This window comes from Notothenia rossii (assembly GCF_949606895.1).
Source record: "Notothenia rossii genome assembly, chromosome: 9".
Lineage (NCBI taxonomy): Eukaryota > Metazoa > Chordata > Actinopteri > Perciformes > Nototheniidae > Notothenia > Notothenia rossii.
The window spans coordinates 10,846,811-10,868,905 of NC_136907.1; the positions used below are offsets into that span (position 1 = coordinate 10,846,811).

The following is a 22,095-nucleotide window of genomic DNA, read 5'->3' on the forward strand; positions in this document are numbered from 1 at the left end:
TGGTTACAGGGGGTGGTTCAATTTACCCACTGGCTCAACTTACCCCGTTCTCCCCTGCCCTTTACTGCAGTGTCTACAGCGTCCTCTCTTGGTCTTCCCTGGAAAATGTGCCACTAGGTCCTTCCGTACATCCAGTGGAGGATGTGATCTCTTGGATGGGGCCCCGTTTGGTGGACTCCCATCACCTGAGGATTGTCTCTTCTTCTGAGCATTCAACAGGCTCCTTGACGTCACCGTCGCTGCTGGGTTCCCGTTGCCTGAAGATGGTCGTCCTCTCTTTGGTGTTTTTATGGGAGTTGTGTTCACCTGATTAGAACAAAAATACATTAGGATACAAGTCAAAAATATTACAGTGAAATATAAAAAAATATTACAAACGGCAAATAGCAGAAATACATTCTTACCAGGATGAGAGAGGATGCTAGATCTGTCTGACACTGTCTCCTGTTCAGGATCTCCAGCTTTGCCATCTTTAGAGCGCTGCAGTCCCGCTTGTAGAGGAGCCAGGCGTTGATCACTGCAAGGATGATGGTGTACCAGCGTCAGGACTTCATGGGGAACTTATATTTGGCCGTAAACGAGTCCAACAAATCCACACCTCCCATGTACTTGTTGTACGTATAGCCACAATGGCTTTGTCCCAGCATTGAATGTTCTGCACAGGGTGTGGTCCAGATGAGACAAGTGTGACCGCTCATGCTGTCATACTAGGGAGGTGTGTGGCGCAGTGGATAGAGCCTTGGTGATGGGATCAGGGGGTCACAGGTTCAAACCCCACTGAAGTCATGTTGTTGTGTCCCTGGGCAAGACACTTCACCCCAAATTGCTCCTGTGGGGATTGCCCACAGTATTGAGTATGTAAATCGCTTTGGTTAAAAGTGTCTAACATGTAATGTAATACCATTCGACAGCACAGATGTTGTGGTTGGTCTCCACTCGGATGTCAAAGCTTCCTCTCTCTTTTTTCTTCAAGCTCTTCTCCTTTTCAAGGTTTCAGTTGGGTAAGCGCACTTTTTTTTACTTACTTGAATTGGACAAATCCAATCCAATAAAACAAAGAGATGTTGCTCGTTTGAAGATTCGGAGGTTTTGTGAGTGTATGGCCAGAGGGCAGGACCAACACATTTACTACCCAATAGCATTGTGAGGCTGAACAAAAGGTCATATTGACTATATAAATGTAGTCTTTAAAAAAACAAAACATTTACTGACTTTTTTAGGATTGCTTAAAGTAATGTTGTACAATTACAACAGTGGGCCTTACATGGTTTAAAGATGTCAAAGCAGGAGGAGATCCTGATTTTTTTACTTGAATCCTAATGTATTTTTGACATGTATCTAAATTGATTCTGTTCTAATCAGGTGCACACAGCACCGACAGTGACATCAAGGAGCCCGTTGAATGCTCAGAAGAGACAATCCTCAGGTGATGGGAGTCCACCAAACGGGGCCCCATCCAGGACCCACACTGGATGTACGCAAGAACCTAATGGCACATTTTACAGTGAAGAAAAAGAGAGGACGCTGTAGACGCTGCAGTAAAGGGTACACAAACACGCAATGCAACAAGTGTGACGTCCGTGTGCTTTTCCGACGACAGGAACTGTTTTTGGGACTATGCATTATTATTTAATAAATGACTATTCATAAAAGTTATGACTGATGTGTGATTATTATTCATGCTATATACTGATATGGGGCTAAGTAAGCAATCAATCCTGCAAATTAACCCTTAGTTGTTCAATATATTTATTTAGACAATGTGAGTACAGAATTCTGCTCCCACCTAAGTGTCACGATCTGTCTGTGTTTTGTTTTGTCTTGTCTTTTTCTGTCTTTGGTTTCCTGTTTTATTTTGAAAAGTGTTCAACCCCTGTCTTGCCTGTTGCTTTCTGTCTGTGTTCCCTCCTGTCTGATTACCTGATTGTGTTCACCTTGTGCCCCTGTGTTTTCTCCTCCCTCCTAACCTGTCTCTTGTTTCTTTGATTAGTCTTGTGTGTATTTAAGTTCTGTTTTTTCTGTCTGTCATTGTTAGTTCCTTGTTGGTCTATGACTGTGTTCACGGGGTGTTCTGTTTGTTCCTATTTGAAACCTTGAAATAAAGGTATTTTCAGTTTATTCTGCATTTGGGTCTTGCCTGCATCACTCACCCTGACACTAAGGCCAACGTTGCAATATTATAACATTTCCCTAAAAACGTAACAAATCTTTTACTTCATTATCCCACATTTAAAATGTCATGTTTATTTCACAAAAATGTTACATTTTACATGATTATAAAAATGGATACAAATAAATGTAATACTGGATTAGTAACACGATGAGGCTGAGTTGGGGGAAGCTGATAAACAATTAAGGAGCTCAAAAGAAGAAAATCCTGCCAACAGTAATGTAATATTGTATATTCTTGTAAAAAAGCAAACATGTAAAAAATAAAATATGCAAAATGTGAGGTAATTGTGAGTTATGACCAAGAAATGCAGGAAAAAGGACATTTATACACAGTGGCCACTTTTTTTATTCAAAGGAAAGTGTTTTGTTTGCTCGAAGATTCTCCCAGTTGTGCTTATATCAGTGTATCAAAATATGTTGTATTGTTTAATCATTTAAGTCGTGCCCCGGTTCAAAGTGTTGGTCCATAGTGGTGGTGATGCTGTGAATACTGACGTGGTTCTGTGAGTTTTGGAGCCTTTGTTTCTGCACACTGTGCTGAACACCATAACAGAAGTAGATGATTAAACCTGTAGGAAAAAACGTTACATCTCAGATGGGTTCAATTTTCGTTTTTTGCAGTTTTTCTTTCAATAAAATGTGTAATTTAAAGTTTATATTCTTCACATACCTATTGCCATCCACACTGCATAGCGGATCCACGTGTCTGAGCCCAGTTGAACCATAAGATAGACATTGACAAAGGTGCTGAAAATAGGAAGCAGCGGAACAAAAGGAACCTGTAAACATGAGAGAGAAAAAAAAATTGGAAAGTTATGTCATAACAAGGAAAACGTATTCAATTTTCTTGCTAAAAACTATATAGATGGAAAGAATATAGTATAGCATATATCTTCTTTTGAATTTTGTAAATCACGACATATTGCACATTTCCGCTGCACGCTACCTCTTTTTTAAATCCGCATAACTCTCCACTTATAATATATAAGTGTAATATTGTCATATTTTATTATATTTAACTGCACTCCTTTCCTTTTCTACATAAATAGATTTTGTGTAAATATTGCCTTTATTTTTAATTTGTTGCAATAGTCTTAAATTAATTTGATTTTAACTATTTATTCCTCGTATGTGCAAACCTACTTGGTAATAACATCGATTCTGATTAGTTATCAAAATGCATGTACCAAATTGGTCCAACAGGTGTCACTGTTGTGCTTGGTGTAAATTGTTATATACTATACATGTTTAACTCAGGTGACAGGTGTTGCTGGATGGAGGATCACAAACAGTTAAATGTTGTTGTAATGGTTATGGATTGATGCTATTTAACGGGCTATAATATGATAAATGTTTAACAGATACCATATTATTATTTTAGAGATACTATGTCATCAATTTGAAAGGCTGCTATGTTCTAAATTAATTCAACATTTTCCATAAAGTTTTTTGATATACAATGTTTGGTTTAGGATACATACTATACTAGCCATTGATATTTTTATGTCAAGTATGACATATTATTCTACAACGTTTTATGGAAGGCTCTGTGCACTTAGGTTAGATGTAGTATACCATGAAAGCAGCTTTGGTGGCGTTCTGTGGTTGCCTCCAGATGATCAGTGTTATGAAGACGAATAGCAGTATAATGATAAAGACACAAAGTAAACTCCACCACTCCAGGGCCTGCAGGGAGTCCACAGCGCTATTTATGACGAGGCTTAGGATGATAGCTAAAAAGACTGAGGAGAACAAGGAAAGTCCAGTGATTACTAACAATGAAAATCATGTATATGCTGTATAGAGGATTGTGTTAGAAAGACCACTTACTCATAAAAACAGTTAAGACAGTCACATTTTTTGATGTCCGTGAAGTGGCTTGTGAAGGAGGATATAATATTCCAGTAACTGAAAAGGGTTCTGGTTTGCTTTCCTCGCTGAGGTGTTCTTGGTACCTGTTGAAGTAAAGATAATATAACTATATGCAACCAAGCCTTGAGGAAACAATATTTTTCTATATTGTGATATGTTTGACTTAAACAGGGAGGTTTGGTGGATCTTATTGTCCTTTTTTCCTCTGGTCAACCAATGTATTCAAATCCCTGTCTATTATAAAGTTATGTTCTATTAATGTTTCCAACACACACATGTCATCTTATTTAATGATACGTTGTCATTATCAGGAGGTTAAATGGAATTCTGGCTCATTACCATTTTCCACTTACATAAACATGAGCTCTTTTCACAAACAATCATAGTAGTAGTTAACAATTGAGTAATAATACCACACATATTTTCATTATTACTTTACTTTAACTGAAGTGCTTCTGTATGGCAAATACGGGTATGGGTGGTTAGAGCTGGTGGCTCATGTACTTTGGCTCAGTCCCCACTGTGTCATCCCCTCTATCTCCCACTTTCAACACTTTCACTGTCCAACCAAGGCTAATCTGAGCCAACAATTATTCAAAAAGTAAATGATCAAACCTTAATATTAGGATGCATATGGCAACAAGAGTGTAGGCAAAGAGGGTTCCAATGGACATCATGTCCACCAGCGCCTTCAGGTCAAACAACAACGCCATGACCGCTGAAAGACATGAACAATAATAAGAAAAATACTGTCATTGAATAATATTTAAACTACAACTTTCAGAAAATTACTGAGAAAAAGCATTCAAATGAATATGACAAACTTTACCTGCTACAGCACCTGAAACCAGAGTCGCTATAACAGGACTTTGTCTTTCACTCATTTTACTGAGAGGGCTAAAGAGAAGTCCATCCCTGGCCATGGCAAAGAGAACGCGGGGCATCGGGAACATTGATCCTAGTAGGCTGAGGGGAAAAGAACAAAGAAGTCATGCATATAAATGTCTCTGTTCCTGTTGAATATGTACTGTAACTCTGATTCAAATGATCTTCATCTACAGCAGGGGTGTCACAGTCAATTTCATCGCGGGCCACATTAGCATTATGGTTGCACTCAAAGGGTCGGTGGTAACTATATAAATATACATAAATAAATACATAATATATATAAAATAATGTATTATATGAGATTATTGCCTCTGACTGGGATTATTATCGGATAGGATAATAACTTAGTAATTAACTACGTCTGAAAGCAGAAGTCCAGGGCAAATAATTGCAAGTTTCTTCAGTGCGCATGTCACAAAACGAGATGCATTGTGGGACATCTAGTTTATGGGCAACCTGCTTCTGTAAAGTGGCATGTAACCGTATAATAAACGTATTATATTCTTTGCAAGCTCTTGCGGGTCACATCAAATTTAGTCGCGGGCCGGATTTGGCCCCCGGGCCTTGAGTTTGACACCCCTGATCTACAGGATGTACTGTACTATTAGCAAAGGATAACATGATGTAATTGATACATGTGGCAGTTTGTTAAAGGCACACTGTGTTTCATACCTTGTTGACAGTGCACAGAGGGATCCCACAGACACTACATACTTTGCAGGGCCCCAACCGATGTATGTGAAGGCCACCGGCAAGGGGCTGTTAACACTGAGCAAATAGTACGGCATCATGAGAGTCAGGGCCGCAGACACACCAAAGTAAGCGAGGAAGCAGATGAGGAGTGACGCCACAATGCCGAGTGGGATCGACTTCTGAGGGTTTTGAACCTCCTCCCCTGAAAAAAAACCCACATTATTATCATAACAAAGTCAAAGTCAACTTTATTGTCAATCTTCCAGTTTGTGTGTACAGACAGAGAGATCGAAATACTGTTTCCCACAATCCCGAATATAAAAACAAATGTATATAAAATATAAAAATATGTGTGCAAATATGTATATATACACAGTCAAAGAAACATTACTACATGTGCACACATTAAGATCTAAATAAAAACACCAATAATCAATATATACAAAATAACAGTCACTTCAATATTTTGAGAATGTACATTAGTGCAGATTGTCCATCGAATGTGCAAAAATAAATATTAGTGCTAGATTGTCCATAAAATGTGCATTATTGTAATAACGTTATTATTATAACGTATAGTAACTTATTATGTTCAATTTCGTGCTATGGCACTGCATCCTCTCTTCTTCTCTATGTGTGTACCGCACATGAGTGAAATAATTTACCTGTTGTGGCAATGCAGTCAAATCCAACAAATGCATAAAAGCATGTGGCTGCGCCCGCTAATGTCCCCTCAAAGCCAAAAGGGAAAAATCCTCCAGTGCCAAATATGGCGGTGTCGTTCATCGATGTAAAGTTTCTGTAAAGAATAGACAGGTTGATGCTTGGTCATGCAACAATAATCTGCCAACCAAATAATAACTTAATATTTGTAACCAACATTTAAAAAGAAAAGCCAACATTAGCAGCCTTAAAAATACGGTTACTTAACAATACTTTTATTAAAGGGGCCCTATTATGCTAATTTCCAGGTTCATATTTGTATTTTGTGCCTCTACTGTGAGATATTTCCATGCTTTAATATTCAAAAAGCTCTTTATTTTTCTCATACTGCCTGTGCTGCAGCACCTCTTTCCACCCTCTGTCTGAAACCAGAGCCCAGTCTGCTCTGATTGGTTAGCTTGCCGGCTCTTTTGTGATTGGTCAACCGCTTAAATGTGGTCCGCCACTTAGCCTATCAAATATAATGTGTTTGAGTGCTTGCCAATAGAAGTGCAAGTCTTACAATGTGATGTCAATATGTTACAGAAATAAATAACACACTACAGTAAAAGGAAAAACCCAAAAAGCATAATTGGGCCCCTTTAAATACAGCAGATAACAACATCAGAAGTTGAGTTGGTGTGGTATGTTGTGGAAAAGTTTTACTTGGTTGAATTAAAATAATGAGAACCCGTACTCATATGGATTTAGCAGAGATTCTTCACCAAGTTGCCAGTTGTTGATGTCCCCCTTAATGACTCCAGCGAGGATAACAAACAGCAACACCAGGACGTTCACTGCTGTAAAAACCTTATTTACAACAGCTGACTCTTTGGCGCCAAATGCAAGAATCCCTGAGGGAAACACATAAAATATAAAGTTGGTCATGAAACATGAAACCTTGTTTGTATAAAGATATGAAAATGTTATTACGATATATCATAAAATGTGATTATCTACATTTTTTTCCTTCACTTTCCACACATAATTCATAATAATAAATGTGTACACGTGCCAAAGGGTCACAGGGGTTTATATTATGAAACTTGCCTGCCAATAGCATTATGAGGGCAGCTGCAAAGAAGTCTGGGTACGGAGCCAATCCAGGTAAATTCATGGCAGCCTGTTTGCCCAGAGAGTTGGAGATTAAATTTCCAATGAGATCATCAAAGGTCCCACTCCATGCTCTGGCAACACTTGACGTCCCTTAAAAGCAGTAAATAAATAGATTTTTAAATGCAGGATATAAAGCATGGGTTGAATGACAAAATAAATGGCTAAATAGGGCAACCTGTGTTGTAAAAACAAACATATTATCCAACCTATCTTTTTATTTTAGACTTGAGGCTTGTATGGAGCAATGTCACTGTTAAGAGGATAGAAGTGACTTTTCCAAGATGACTATTAAAGCTTTCTCACACAGTAAATATATATAGCAATATCCCTACCTATGACATAGGAGAGCAACAAGTTCCAGCCGGTGATAAAAGCCCATATCTCGCCCACAGTCACGTAGCTGTAGAGGTAGGCAGAGCCAGTTTTGGGAACACGTGCTCCAAATTCAGCATAGCAAAGTCCTGCAAAGACGGAGGCCACGGCTGCTATCAGGAAGGCGATGATGATACTCGGGCCGGCCACAGCTCTGGCCACTTCTCCCGACAGCACGTACACACCGGCCCCCAGCGTGCTGCCGACCCCCAGGGCCACCAGGTCCAGAGTGGTCAGGCATCGGCGGAAGTTGGACACCTCTCCTTCAGGCTCCAGAGGTTTCCTACGGGACAGGCTCTTCAGAAACAGCAGGATCTTTGCACCTGACATCCTGCTAAAGAAAGACATTTCATTGTTTGCTGAAGGTGGAGAATCATTAAAAAAAAGGATAAACAAGACTTAAGCATATATGAGAGGCAGTGGTAGGAAAATACCAGGTGTGGTTTACACATAAAGAAAACTATTCCAACAATAACACATACTCAATAACTTTTCTCTAGAAAATAAAGTGAAAGGCATATTTCCAAAGCAAATGCTCCCTTTAAAAATGTTTAGACACAAACTAACTCTCCTTTCTTAATTTGAAACATTTGTCCCATTGCAGGAATCTTGAGTCTAATAAATAAATGCTGCAATAGTTTGAATGTGTAAAACTTGTGCAGGTTGAACAGACACCGCATGTATTTATTATGTGTGTTTGCTGTAAGATTGATTTTAAAGAGGAATATTTTCATCCACATGCAAAGTCAATTATTTAATGACACTGTGAAAGATATAAATATAATTTAAAACAAGTACCATGTTTTTTTTAAACTAACATAAATAATATCCAGTATAGTATAGGTTATATTCCCATAAGAAAGACATCCTTACCCTTCCTCTGAATACTGCAGTGTGACTGTGTTTTGATCCGTACTGGTCCACACACTACCCGTGAGGATAAATCCACTCACTGTGAACTTGTTACGGCTCAACATTTTTGACACATTATGTTACATTTCATACACACGTGTCATTTCTGAAAAGAGAGGATCAGTTTGATTTGTTTGAGGGCTTTTCTGGCATGTCAAACAATAACAGGAATTCCATAAATGACTTTATGTGTGTGCAGATGGAGGCATTCACGCCAAAATGTCCTTACATTTTTCTAAATAAATCAAAGACAATCTCATTCAGGATTGAATTCAAATACGAGTTAATAATATATTTAATTTGAGATATTCAAAACTGGATATTACAATTGTTTTTAATACTGAGCGGTACACAAGATAACCAATCACTGCTATTTCATTTAGATCTAAACCTTTGGAGGTCTGTATAAAGTAATGTTGTCACTTTTTTTTGTAACTGTAAGAGTGTCATAAAAAAAATATTTATTATTCAAATGCACTCAGTTGTTAGATATCTTTTATGTAACTATATTGTTGGCTGAAAACGATCAATGCTGAGTGAAAACAAGAGTCACAGAGTCGTACACCAGTCTTTTACCTTTTCTCTCATTGTTGTGGATTACAACAGCAAAATCTAGTCAAAAATTGTAGGGCTACTTAAAGTGGACCTATTATGCTATATTGGAAAAATATATTGTAGGGCCATACAAAACATGTCTGTGAAGTTTTTTGCTTAAAATACCAAACAGTTCACCCATTGTAGCATGCCTCTACTGCTCAAACCCGTCTTTTGCAGCCCTGTTAGATAAACGCAGATTTTGGGTCCTTAGCTTAAAAAAAAAAAAGAGGAGGCAGAGCTAATGCCTGAGCTGCAGCTGAGAAAAGATTGAACACTGCACCCAGACCCCACACAGCATTCTCATCTGTTTGTCAATACTGGTGTCATTTTCTGGTTGCTAACAAACGCCGTTGTAACACATAAACACACATCAGAGCGCAGTGGGCTCACAGGGGGGGGCTCCAACAAGGCGTTTAGGACAGAGAGTGAATAAACATACTATACAGAGATGCTGTATGAGAAACCAATGTGAGTTTGGAAAATTGCACAATATAAATATATTCTAGTAGACCTCAACAATGGAATTATGATCAGTGGAAATGGCCATGACATGGGACCTTTAAACATTTTCTAGCACATTGAAAGAAATGAAGCCACAAAGCTAAACTATGGAACTAAAGAAAGTGACTTCAGAATTCAGATTTTTTGTTTGGATGTCACATGTGCCTCATGTCTCATGCACACAGAGTTAGGTTATGTCACAGGTAAGTCAACATGTTGTAAAGTGAATTTTCTTTTCTCTGGCGACTTCTGCTAAGCAACAAATTGAAGACGCGTTCAGCAGAGCATAAGTAAGCAGCTAATTGTTTGAGGAACGTCATGTTGCAATCCACTGCTTCTAGGGGCTCCTGGTATCGTGTCTCTACTGGCAATAAAAGATAAACATTTTCCGAGAGAACTGATTCGCTGGATGCTTAAAACAAGGCAAGGCAAGGCAAGTTGATTTTAGCACATCTCAACACAAGGCAATTCAAAGTGCTTTACAAAAATGAAAGACATTAATAGCATTAAGAAACATATTATAAAATGATATCTAAAAACACTCGTTAATAAGCAAAGATACATGAATAAAAGTTACAGTGCAGTGTGAGATACACACATCTGAAATCTTTAGGTCTGACTCTCAATCATTGCTAACTTTTTAGCATAAATAGTTTTCTATCACCTCCCTTTCTTTCCTCTTTCTTGTTTAACTTGTCCTTTAGTTATTTCAAGAAATTGGAAAATTATAATCTGACCCCATGGTACCTTTTAGTTTTCGCCGAAACTATTCCTCTTTTTTATTTTTAAATGCACATAGTTAAGTTTACCTTGTCTTTCTAGGCCTTTTTAGTATCCTCCGTGAACCAGGTTCTTGAAACCAAAACGGCACACGTAGGGGACTTTAACCACCTACGAGGGGACTTGATACTTTTTTAATTAAAATGATCTACTCGTACTGCGATGTGAGCAGTGTGTGGACATTTTTTTCTGAGTAAACATTTCCCTAGTATTTTCAGTTAAATATCGCTTTGTGGTCACTTCTTTTTGAACATTTTTGTGAACAGAAATAGAGCTCTCAAAGAAAACACAGGAATGATCAGAGAGTGCAACATCAGTCACCTCAACCTCAGAGATATTCAGACCCTTTGAGATAATTGAGTCCAGAGTGTGCCCCTTATTGTGCGTGGGCTCCGTCACATGCTGAGTCAGTCCATAGTTATCAAGAACACAAAACAGTTCTTTAGCCCCTCTGTCCTGGGGGTTGTCAATATTGATGTTAAAATCACCAACAATGACTAGACGGTCAAAGTCAACACACACTATAGACAGCAGTTCAGTAAAGTCATCAAAAATGTTTGCACAGTATTTGGGTGGTCTATAGATATTTAGGAACAGAGCTCGAGAGGAGCATTTCAGCTGAAGGGCCACATATTCAAAAGAAGCAAAGTTCCCACAAGAGGTCTTCCTGCATTGAAGGGAATCATTGAACAAAATAGCAACTCCACCTCCTTTCTTATGCATTCTTTCCTGACTCATAAAACTGAAGTTGGGAGGGGTTGATTCGATAAGAACAGCTGCACTGTTATTTTGTTCAATCCATGTTTCCGTTAAAAACATGAAATCGAGATTGTGCTCAGTGATAAAATCTTTGATTAAAAAATGTTTTCCTGCCAAAGACCTGACATTTAATAAAGCTAGTTTAAGTTTGTTAAATACACTATCAGCCAGATTTGTTGTGACAAGCTGTGGCTGACATGGAATGTCAAGTGCCATGCTGTCCTCCCTGCTGGACAATGTGTCCCACTCCCCCCCCCCCCCCCCCCCCCCCACCTCCAGGACACCCTGTCCTCACTGTGCAGCTCATAGACTGCTGCACCCCCGCTGTCTCAAGGAGAGATACCGCAGGTCTTTCCTTCCTGCAGCGGTCAGACTATACTGTACAACCAATCTGCATTCATCCTGGAAGCAGAACTCTAGATAGCAGTGGAACAACAGGATTTGCACTTCATGATCTATCAAGTTACCTGGTAAGTAGCCATTTTTGTTCATCTTAATTTAAAACAGCTGCTTACTGCACAGTGTAACACAGGCTGTAACGTATCATCAGCTACTTGTTTTAAGCTACTGTAGCATGCTATACTGTTCAGCTAGCTGTTTGTATCCTCCTGTATCCTTTGTTTCACAGTTGCAGTCAAAGTTCATTATTTGTAATACAGTATGGATATATTTTTTTTCTTGTTAGAATTAACGTTACATTTGATAAAAACGAATTAAAAATAAATATGAACAGCAACTGAGAATGCTCGGCATGTTCAGTTTTTGCAAACAAGCCTTTGTTATTCTTTCTCAACATTAAAATGTTCTCCTTTTAAGGATGATTCAGTGGAAAGAATAAAAGAGGTTGCTATCTGGTGCTTGGTGGTGTGTCTTCGTGAAAAGGAGGATCTCTGAAAGGAAAACTTAAGTAAGTAAAGAAGATGCTTAAATCATACTGTAACTTGTTAACCTGAAACACAATGCAATGTTTTCAAATCTGAGTGCACCAAAAACACTAAAATGTATTTTCTAATCTACTTATTCCAGGATGGTGAAGTGGAAGTTAGCAATGAGGTGCTGAAGATTGTCTTGACCAGGGGTACGGATGCAAGAATAATGATTGAAGGAACAGAAGTCCTTCAAATCTCAGATGCGACAAGAGCCTGTGCCTATGGGGCTAATATACAAACTCAACCTGATGCCTAAAAGAGATGTTAAAAACGTTGAAGCAGGTTTATGCCTTTAATTTAATGTTTGTATTTACTTTCACTTCATATTTGAGAACATTTGTTATAAAAAGGTCATGTTGTTTAACAAGTGGAACTTAAATGTGTATATTATTTTTGACTCAAAGAAATTAGTTGATAATACTATTTTTGAGAAGTATGGACTTTGGTGATTGTGGTGGGCGTCGTTGAGGGAAGGGGATAAAGGACATGCTGCCAACCCTGTGTATCGCCTTATGTGCTGTTTACACGATAACGGTCCCAAGGTGGATAGATCTGCAACCGGAACGCTCTGGGGGGCCAAACGGCTCAGTGTGTACGCCCTATACGATCATTTCCTGATAACGATGAAGCAATACCTCTCCCCACCTCTGCTGCTCACTGCTGTAGCATGGTCAGTACTGTCAGTGGCTACTGACCATGCTACAGATGTTAGCATGTCTACAGCTCCTCTACCACAACCATCAGCAACAAGTGGACATGGAGAATTACATGAACCATGGGCAACCATGGCAACCATGCTCGGAGGTCTTCTTCGCTGCTTTTGGTATATTTTGTGGCGGAAATTACTACGCCACTTACAGTCCCGGCATATGTACTACAGCGTCTCCAGCGCTTTCGAGCGGTCTCGTGCAGAAGTACAGCACCACTTACAGGCCCGGCATATGTACTACAGTGTTTCCAGTGGTCTCGTGTGAACGGACACGTTAAATGAGCCGAATGCGTGTGAACGGAATACTTTTTTGAAAACGAATTCGGTGCGTAAACGCAAACGTTCCCGTGTAAATGGGGTCTTAATGCGGTCATTGAAATCCAGGAAGGAATTGGTGCCAACTCTCTGTATCTCCTTCATGTGTTCAGCGATCTCCAGGAGGGTGGGCGAGGGTGAAAGGGTGAACAGAGAGTAGAGAGAGCTGTGGGGTGAAGGAAGAGTATCCTCAAAGGTGATAGGGGGGGTGAAGGGCGGTGGAGACTCCTCCATTTGTGTCATAGGTCTCCCATAATCAAGACATTCCTCAGGCGGGTGCAGTGATACATCTTCAAGGTTTTCTGAGCGATGTGTTGTTTCTTCCTCTTGCTTTGACTCCTCTTGTTGCTTGTGCTTGGCAGAGGGAACAGATTGATGACAAAGGCAGTTGAATATGTTAGAGATACATAATTTCACTCCTGACTTGTTCATGCAAACTCCATCTGCCTTAAAAAGATGTCTGCGGTCCCAGAAAAAGTTAAAATTGTCAATAAAATGGACAGAATGGTCAGTACAGGCAGTTGAAAGCCACGTGTTCAGTGCGAACAATCTGCTGAATCTCTCCACTCCTCTTCTGACTGGCGGTAGAGGGCAACTGATGAACACCTCTGCATTTATAGCGCATTTCCACTACAGCGCGGTTTAAGTGTGCCATGCCCGGCCCGTTTTTGGTTGTGTTTCCTCTAGGCGTAGTTCCGGCTAGCGCTTACTTTTTCACAGTTTTCTGGCTCTCCAAAATCGAGGTTCCTTCCGGACCATCAACCGGGCTGAGTATGCTAAACTAGTGAGAGAATCAGAATCAGAAACAGGTTTATTGCCAGGTAGCTCCACACATACTAAGAATTTGACTAGTAATCAACTGGCAACGGCAAAATGGCAACTACAAAATGAACATATTTTACCCTGATTTAATTGTAATACACGTTTCAAAATGATGCCGATGTAACAACATACTGATACTGGTTAGTAAAAACCATGAATTAATGCTTTGACAAGTCTGCAGACAGACGGCAGGTGAAAAACCTTTTAAAATGCGTGTTTTCTAAATGGAGATCGGCTAAGCTAACGCAGTATATGCTCCGACCGTCCACACTCACAACAACGGCCTATACAGACATAAATAAACCAGCGACTGTATTCGCCATGACACAGGCAGTCTGTGGTTTGTACTTGTTTAACTTTTGTCTAATTTCTGAACAGATATGAGGAGTTGTGAGCTCTGAGGGCTAACAGCTAACGGCTTTGTGTTTCACATTGAAGATGGCATCACGGCTCCGCCCACACTGCGTTACTATAGTTACAACCCCAGTTCCTAAACTGTAATGGAAACGCAGCATAAAGTGAGCCTGGCCTAACAAGGCCTAACGAGGCCTAGCCATACCGTACTAAGCCGAGCGAGGCCCTGCAGTGGAAAAGCGCCATTAGAGAGCCACTTTAGAAGATTTAATTTATAATTGGAGATGTCATACGAAAAAATCCATGTGTGGTAGTACAGACACAAAAGTCGGGTTACACTACTTGAAAAACACGTAAATTAGGGCTGTAGACAATAACTTTTTCCATCTCATATTCTAGCTGGTGTCACATGATGAAACCAATTTGTATTATTGCATTCTTGTAACACTGTACTAAAAGTCTATTATGTCTAATCTTACCACTGTAGGTTGTGATGACTTTAGTTTAGGTGAAGTGAACTGTGAGTAGACTTCATTAGCTGAAGGAAATGGACTACCCCTCTCCCTGTTAATGATTAATCTACAGAGAGAGGTTCATAAGCTCACACCATTGTCCAGTGAATTCATTCAGCACTCGGGACATTTTGGAGAAAAGGCCGTAATATCTGTGCATACCTGCAGGTTAACTGTTTCAAGCCTATTTACAACCCACAGGAGTTCAGGGGGTAAGTTTGATGTTATTTTCCACGTTTGCTGTTTTAATTACTTTTTAATTGGAGTTTAAAATCATTGAATAACTTTTCTATGTAGAAATAAACAAGGCTATTTAACTAAATAAAAAAAAAAGATCACACTGCAAACTTTGCTTTGCTAGTAAACATTGTTTTTTTAATTTTTATTGAAAAGGTAGGTCAATTGTAATTTATTTTGTATTATTATATATATATTTTTTTTAACAAGGATCATATATAATAAAAATATTGGTCTCAAAGAGAGAAAGGATGTGCGCAAGAGAATAAGAACCTCGTGGTTTTTTTCAGTCCTGAGAAAAAAGTCAGAATTCTGAGAAAAAATACAGAATGAATTATCAAAATTCTGACTTTAATCAAATAACTCAAAATTCACTTTTGGTCAGATCTAAAAGATGTGGCCCTAATCCTTTCTGTGATGATGCAGTCCTTTGGCAGGTACACACATAGTGTACATAATGTCTATCACGCTAACACTTTTAAAACAAAGTAGAGAGAAGTACAGATTTATATATAATTCTCACGTTTTAAGCTCAGCACCAAGCAAATTCCAACGCTTGAAAAAGCTGATTGTGCATGGAGGACATCACAAAGTTTGACATTGGAAAATTGAATGATTATAATCTAAAATGTATTTTGTAGGTATTTGAGGATTTATTGCTGAATACACTTTCCACCAACAATAATGGCAAAATTAAATGAAAACCAATTTGATATAGCTATGTGTGGAACTGCTGTGAAAGCGGCAAACAGAGGCTCTTACAGCCGTTAGCTCCTTCATTATCACAGCTCTGCCCCAGCATTTTTCCAGCAGTATTAGCCAGGCGCAGACGGCTTCTCTCCATGGTGACTGGGTTCACTGGCCACAGCATGAGACCGAGCGCTCGCAGGAAGGAGGGTCATTAGAGTGTGACTTCACTAATGTAAATCCACAATCTATTTTGGTTCAGATGGATATTTCCAGCTGCAGGACTGCAGTGTTACTGAGGTGTGAAAAGTTAAAATGATTATTTTCTTAAAACATTACTAGAGCAGAAACGCTTAACTCCAAAACATATGTAACTGCGTAGTCCTGTTAGAATAGGTGGTAGTAGCCTCAGGTCATGTTGGCTATTAACACCATTTTTTACCTCTGTCACGCTTTATGTGGGAAAGTGTTTGTCGTGTTTATGTTTAAACGTTTATCCACACTGCTAAATCCCTATAAGAATGTATAGATATATATATATATTGTTAAGGCTATCAAGAAATAAAAAGCATTTAATTGCCACTTTTATTTGCATTAATACAAAGTTTTGTTTTATTTTAAAAAGGATGTGAATTCAGCCCATACAAAAGTAAAATACATTTTTCCTTTTTTCTACAGTCAGACATCTCGTCAGTGTAAACATGAAAAACGCAAAACAGCGCAGCAGGAAGATTGACAGGAGAAGATAAAACTGAGAGAGCCATCACTCCAGGGAGTTGTGGAAAAATAATCCTGTCCATTAGAAAGACAAGATGAGATTTGTTCTGTATTACCTGATCGTGATGGGGTCCAGTTATGTGATTTCAACCTACGGGCCCCATCAGAGAGCTCAGAAGACCGGGGATATTTTGCTCGGAGGTCTTTTCCCCATCCACTTTGGAGTCGCATCCAAAGACCAAGACCTCGCCGCTCGGCCTGAATCCACACAGTGTGTCAGGTAAAATTATGAAACAGGTTTTTATGATTTTACTGAATGAGTCTGCTCAAATTGTCTAACATCCACCTGTTTTTGGCTTCCACAGGTTCAATTTCCGTGGTTTCCGTTGGGTTCAGGCCATGATTTTTGCGATTGACGAGATAAACAACAGCAGTGACCTCCTGCCTAACATCACCCTGGGCTACAGGATCTTTGACACATGCAACACAGTGTCAAAAGCCCTGGAAGCTACGCTTAGCTTTGTGGCCCAAAATAAGATAGACTCCCTGAATTTAGATGAATTTTGTAACTGCACTGATCACATCCCAGCCACCATAGCAGTAGTAGGAGCAGCCGGGTCTGCCGTCTCTACAGCTGTCGCGAACCTACTGGGTCTTTTCTATATTCCTCAGGTGAGTCCCGCAAAACACTTCACCTGCATCCTGAAAATGTTGTCGACAATAAATGTGCACTCGATAAAACATTTACTCGGTCTCCTGGATGATGTTTTATCACCAACTTGATAAACCTTCATGTTGAATTACGTGAAATATTTCCTGTTTCAGATCAGCTATGCCTCTTCTAGTCGCCTACTGAGCAACAAGAATCAGTACAAGTCCTTCATGAGAACCATTCCTACTGACGAGTACCAGGCCACAGCCATGGCAGACATCATTGAGTACTTTGAGTGGAACTGGGTCATTGCTGTGGCTTCAGATGATGACTACGGACGCCCAGGCATCGAGAAGTTTGAGAAGGAGATGGAAGAGCGAGACATCTGCATTCACCTTAATGAACTCATTTCTCAGTACTTTGAGGATCATGAAATCCAAGCACTGGCTGACAGGATTGAGAACTCCACCGCTAAAGTCATTGTTGTGTTTGCCAGTGGCCCAGATGTGGAGCCTTTAATCAAAGAGATGGTGAGGAGAAACATCACAGATCGCACCTGGTTAGCCAGTGAAGCGTGGGCTAGCTCCTCTCTCATTGCTAAACCAGAGTATCTTGATGTTGTAGCGGGGACTATTGGTGTTGCCCTAAAGGCAGGGCATATACCTGGCTTTAGAGGGTTCTTACAACAAGTCAAACCAAAGAGAGACAGTCATAATGAATTTGTCAGGGAGTTTTGGGAAGAAACTTTTAACTGCTATCTGGAGGACGTTCCGAGGCAGCATGAGTGTGAGAATGGCAGCACTAGTTTCAGGCCTTTGTGTACTGGTGAAGAAGACATCACGAATGTTGAGACCCCATACTTGGACTTCACACACCTTCGTATCTCCTATAATGTGTATGTTGCAGTTTATTCCATTGCACAGGCCCTGCATGACATACTCATCTGCACACATGGACAAGGACTGTTTGCCAACCATTCATGTGCAGATTTAAAGAAAATGGAAGCATGGCAGGTAAAATGTTGCACAAATACCCCCAAAAAAAGCAATGACATTCCTAATAATTTACCATTTTGAAGCATTCAAATGTGTGGTTCTGTCTCTTAGGTCCTGAAGCAGCTCAGACACTTGAACTACACCAACAGTATGGGCGAAAAGATGCACTTCGATGAGAACGCAGACTTGGCAGCAAACTACACCATCATCAACTGGCACAGGTCTGCTGAGGACGGCTCTGTGTTGTTTCAGGACGTTGGATACTACAACATGCACATCAAGAGGGGGGCCAAACTGTTTATCGATAAGACTCAGATTTTGTGGAATGGATACAGCTCTGAGGTCAGTCTAACTGTTTTTAGAGGATCTCCCCATTACAGTAACATATTCGGTTTCCCACTGTCATTTGGTGTATTTTTCATTACTCTGAAATGATATTCCTAATAATCAAAGCAAGGAAAGAAAAATTATTGAAACTGTTGCAAATGTACATTGTTACGACTGCTGCCGGGCAATATTTTAACATTAAGGCTAAGATGATCTTAGCCCTTGGACCAACAATGGGACTTGGTATTTGGTATGTCCACTTGGAGGCAGTAGAACTAGCTGTAAATACAACATTGTATTATTACCTGATAATATTGTAAGCAAATACTAATTAAGTGCTAGCCGCTCAAATAGGGAAGGTTGCATACATTGGTTTCACCAGAGCTGTAAACAAAATCACAGAGAGTGGTGGGAGTGAACTAATCAGTATGTGTGAGGTGTAATAAAACAAAAACAATGGGATAAAAGATACTAAAACACTTGTTTTAGCTGAGGGGAGTGGCAGAATTCGCTGATAAATAACAATGTAACTGCTGTTCCATTGCACATTATGTGTAATTAATTTAAGAGTGTGTCTGTAAGTTGTATGTTGGGGAATATTCACACGCCAATTTACCAAGATCAGGAGAAATCCTGGTAGTCTAAGGGTTTTAATTTTCTTAGGTCCTTAATCTAAATATCATAACCCCTCGCCCCTTACTTCCTTCCGTTACATCACAGCTGACTTTGTAGTAAAACCAGATAATGTCCTCTAAAAAAAGATAAGCCTTTTGCAAAGTCACACTTTGTTTATAAAACCTTACAGCAATGATATTTGAACGTCCATTACAACTGTTTGTTCTCACCTTTACATCCTATAGGTGCCATTCTCTAATTGTAGTGAGGACTGTGAACCTGGTACCAGAAAGGGGATCATCGACAGTATGCCCACATGCTGCTTTGAATGCACTGAGTGCTCAGATGGAGAGTACAGTAATCATAAAGGTATCGAAATGACAAACATTCCCAATCTACTAATGTAAAACCTTTCTAATGTGGCCGTTCTGACACAAATTACTTTTGTTTTCAAACAGATGCCAGTGTTTGCATCAAGTGTCCCTATAACTCTTGGTCCAATGGGAACCACACATTCTGCTTCCTGAAGGAAATCGAGTTTCTCTCCTGGACAGAGCCATTCGGGATAGCTTTGGCCATATGTGCAGTACTGGGTGTGTTCATGACAGCGTTTGTGATGGGAGTCTTTGTCAGATTTCGCAACACCCCAATAGTGAAGGCCACAAACCGAGAACTGTCCTACGTCCTCCTATTCTCACTGATCTGTTGCTTCTCCAGCTCCCTCGTCTTCATTGGAGAGCCACAGGATTGGACATGTCGTTTACGTCAACCTGCCTTTGGTATCAGCTTTGTTCTCTGTATCTCCTGCATACTTGTGAAAACAAACAGAGTACTTTTGGTATTTGAAGCCAAGATCCCCACAAGTCTCCATCGTAAATGGTGGGGATTGAACCTGCAGTTCCTGCTGGTGTTTCTGTGCACTTTTGTCCAAGTCATGATATGTGTGGTGTGGCTTTACAACGCCCCTCCTTCAAGCTACAGGAATCACGACATTGATGAAATCATTTTTATCACCTGCAATGAGGGATCTGTGATGGCTCTTGGGTTTCTTATTGGCTACACGTGCCTCCTGGCAGCTATATGTTTTTTCTTTGCATTCAAATCTCGGAAACTTCCAGAAAACTTTACAGAGGCAAAGTTCATCACCTTTAGCATGCTCATATTCTTTATTGTTTGGATCTCTTTTATACCTGCGTACTTTAGTACTTACGGCAAGTTTGTTTCAGCTGTGGAAGTCATTGCTATACTGGCATCCAGCTTTGGGATGCTGGCCTGTATCTTCTTCAACAAGGTCTACATCATCCTCTTCAAACCCTCCAGTAACACCACTGAGGAAGTCCGATGCAGCACCGCGGCCCACGCTTTCAAAGTAGCTGCCAAAGCTACACTTAAACATAATACGGCTGCAAGAAAGAAATCCGGTAGCATTGGTGGATCTTCTGCCTCGAGCCCGTCCTCATCCATCAGCCTCAAGACCAACGGCAATGACAGCGATGCAGGAAAGCACAAACCAAGGATGAGCTTCGGCAGTGGAACAGTAACTCTGTCCCTGAGCTTCGAGGAGTCGAGGAGGAGCTCTCTCATGTGATCGCATGATGTGGTTGTGTCAAACACCCCTAACCCTAACCCTTCATCAATACCAATAATTGGCTGTGTGTATTTGAAATTAATTTACACTTATACCTCCCCATCTTCTTTTTTTCCTGTCTTCTTTTTTTTTAAACATTTTTTCAGAAAGATGTATATTGTACACTATCTGAATCCTGTGACTTTTATTATTTTCAGCATGACCCTGATGTACACTAAGCCTATTAATATTAAAACAAGATTTTGTACAAATAAAAACATTACATTAGATCGTTCATTTTGTTTATCACATCTCTCTATGAACCTACCAACCAACCAACGGTAACAGCAAGAGTTAACAACATCTGTTTGTTAGGACGGACAACACAAAGACAGGTAACATGGATCAATATTTGACTTGTGGACAACCCTGGTATTTCCATTTGTAAGTGGATTAATGAAACCAGAAGATGTGCAGTATGAGTCACATTATAAATCAAAACACTACAGAATGTACTTACGTTGCATTATGGTCAACCACAAGACAGCAAAAGAAAAATAACTATTGAGCCTCGACATTACATTGTCAATTTGATGCCACCTTATTCAGGGTCTCTTAGTACGAAGAGGGACATAAATAATCTAAATATATGTGTCTTGAAATTAAAAGTGTCACTCGTGTCATCACAATGTCAGAGACCAAAACGCAACATCAGGAGTATCACCTTTTTTGTAATATAACATTTGGGATTTCCGAATGTATTCTTTTGATCCCCTCCAGGCAAAGACTAATTTATAAACACCTAATTACTTACAATTGAAGTAATACACCCACAAAGAGTACAACTGTGCAGCTTGTACAACTAATAATACTTTAATTACTTTGACACATGATTACATATTTACTGTGATAAATATGATCCAATATGCTGCTATAAATAACCCAAATTCTCTCAGAAGTATAGATCTGAATACTTAAAAACCCACAGATTGAAAAGAAATAGGAAACGTGCTGAATGAGGTACTTTTTGGTGTAGAAAACCTTTCTTTGCTTGCAGTCTGCTTCTCACAAGTCAATGACAACAGCAAACAGAACTGGTCTATCTCACATGTTAATGTCAATATCGCAATAGGCCTACACTGCACAGGTATGTCCTTACAGCATGGAGGAGGCACAGTATAGAGAGGAGGGAGGAGAAGGAACTACTTTGACTGATCCACCCTATCTCATTATCAAGAGTGAAGGATCTAAACTGTAACTATGTCCTAATTATAAAGACTCATGGCCAATTGA

At 39.7% G+C, this 22,095-nt stretch overlaps 2 protein-coding genes across 2 annotated transcripts; one reads left to right on the forward strand and one right to left on the reverse strand.

Moving 5' to 3' along the window:
* Positions 1-2,598: 2,598 nt before the first annotated feature.
* Positions 2,599-8,145, reverse strand: LOC307018441 (cationic amino acid transporter 2; the record flags this gene model as incomplete). The annotated part of the gene is made up of 11 exons (XM_079648676.1): positions 2,599-2,741; positions 2,843-2,951; positions 3,748-3,914; positions 4,003-4,127; positions 4,660-4,762; positions 4,874-5,010; positions 5,605-5,827; positions 6,291-6,424; positions 7,025-7,181; positions 7,378-7,533; positions 7,776-8,145. The coding sequence occupies 11 exons, from the start codon at positions 8,143-8,145 to the stop codon at positions 2,599-2,601; spliced, it is 1,824 nt and encodes a 607-aa protein (XP_079504802.1).
* A 3,547-nt stretch (positions 8,146-11,692) lies between these two features.
* Positions 11,693-21,052, forward strand: casr (calcium-sensing receptor). The gene is made up of 9 exons (XM_079652250.1): positions 11,693-11,834; positions 12,181-12,271; positions 12,391-12,575; positions 16,608-16,926; positions 17,012-17,318; positions 17,472-18,311; positions 18,405-18,635; positions 19,481-19,604; positions 19,694-21,052. The coding sequence occupies exons 4-9, from the start codon at positions 16,742-16,744 to the stop codon at positions 20,821-20,823; spliced, it is 2,817 nt and encodes a 938-aa protein (XP_079508376.1). The 5' UTR covers positions 11,693-11,834; positions 12,181-12,271; positions 12,391-12,575; positions 16,608-16,741; the 3' UTR covers positions 20,824-21,052.
* Positions 21,053-22,095: the final 1,043 nt, after the last annotated feature.

Excerpts from the sequence above, each read along its gene's own strand:
- casr (XM_079652250.1), top strand. The coding sequence starts at position 16,742 with ATGAGATTTGTTCTGTATTACCTGATCGTGATGGGGTCCAGTTATGTG. Across the intron at positions 17,319-17,471 it reads GTCTTTTCTATATTCCTCAG|ATCAGCTATGCCTCTTCTAG; the intron begins GTGAGTCCCGCA and ends TTCCTGTTTCAG. Across the intron at positions 19,605-19,693 it reads AGAGTACAGTAATCATAAAG|ATGCCAGTGTTTGCATCAAG; the intron begins GTATCGAAATGA and ends GTTTTCAAACAG.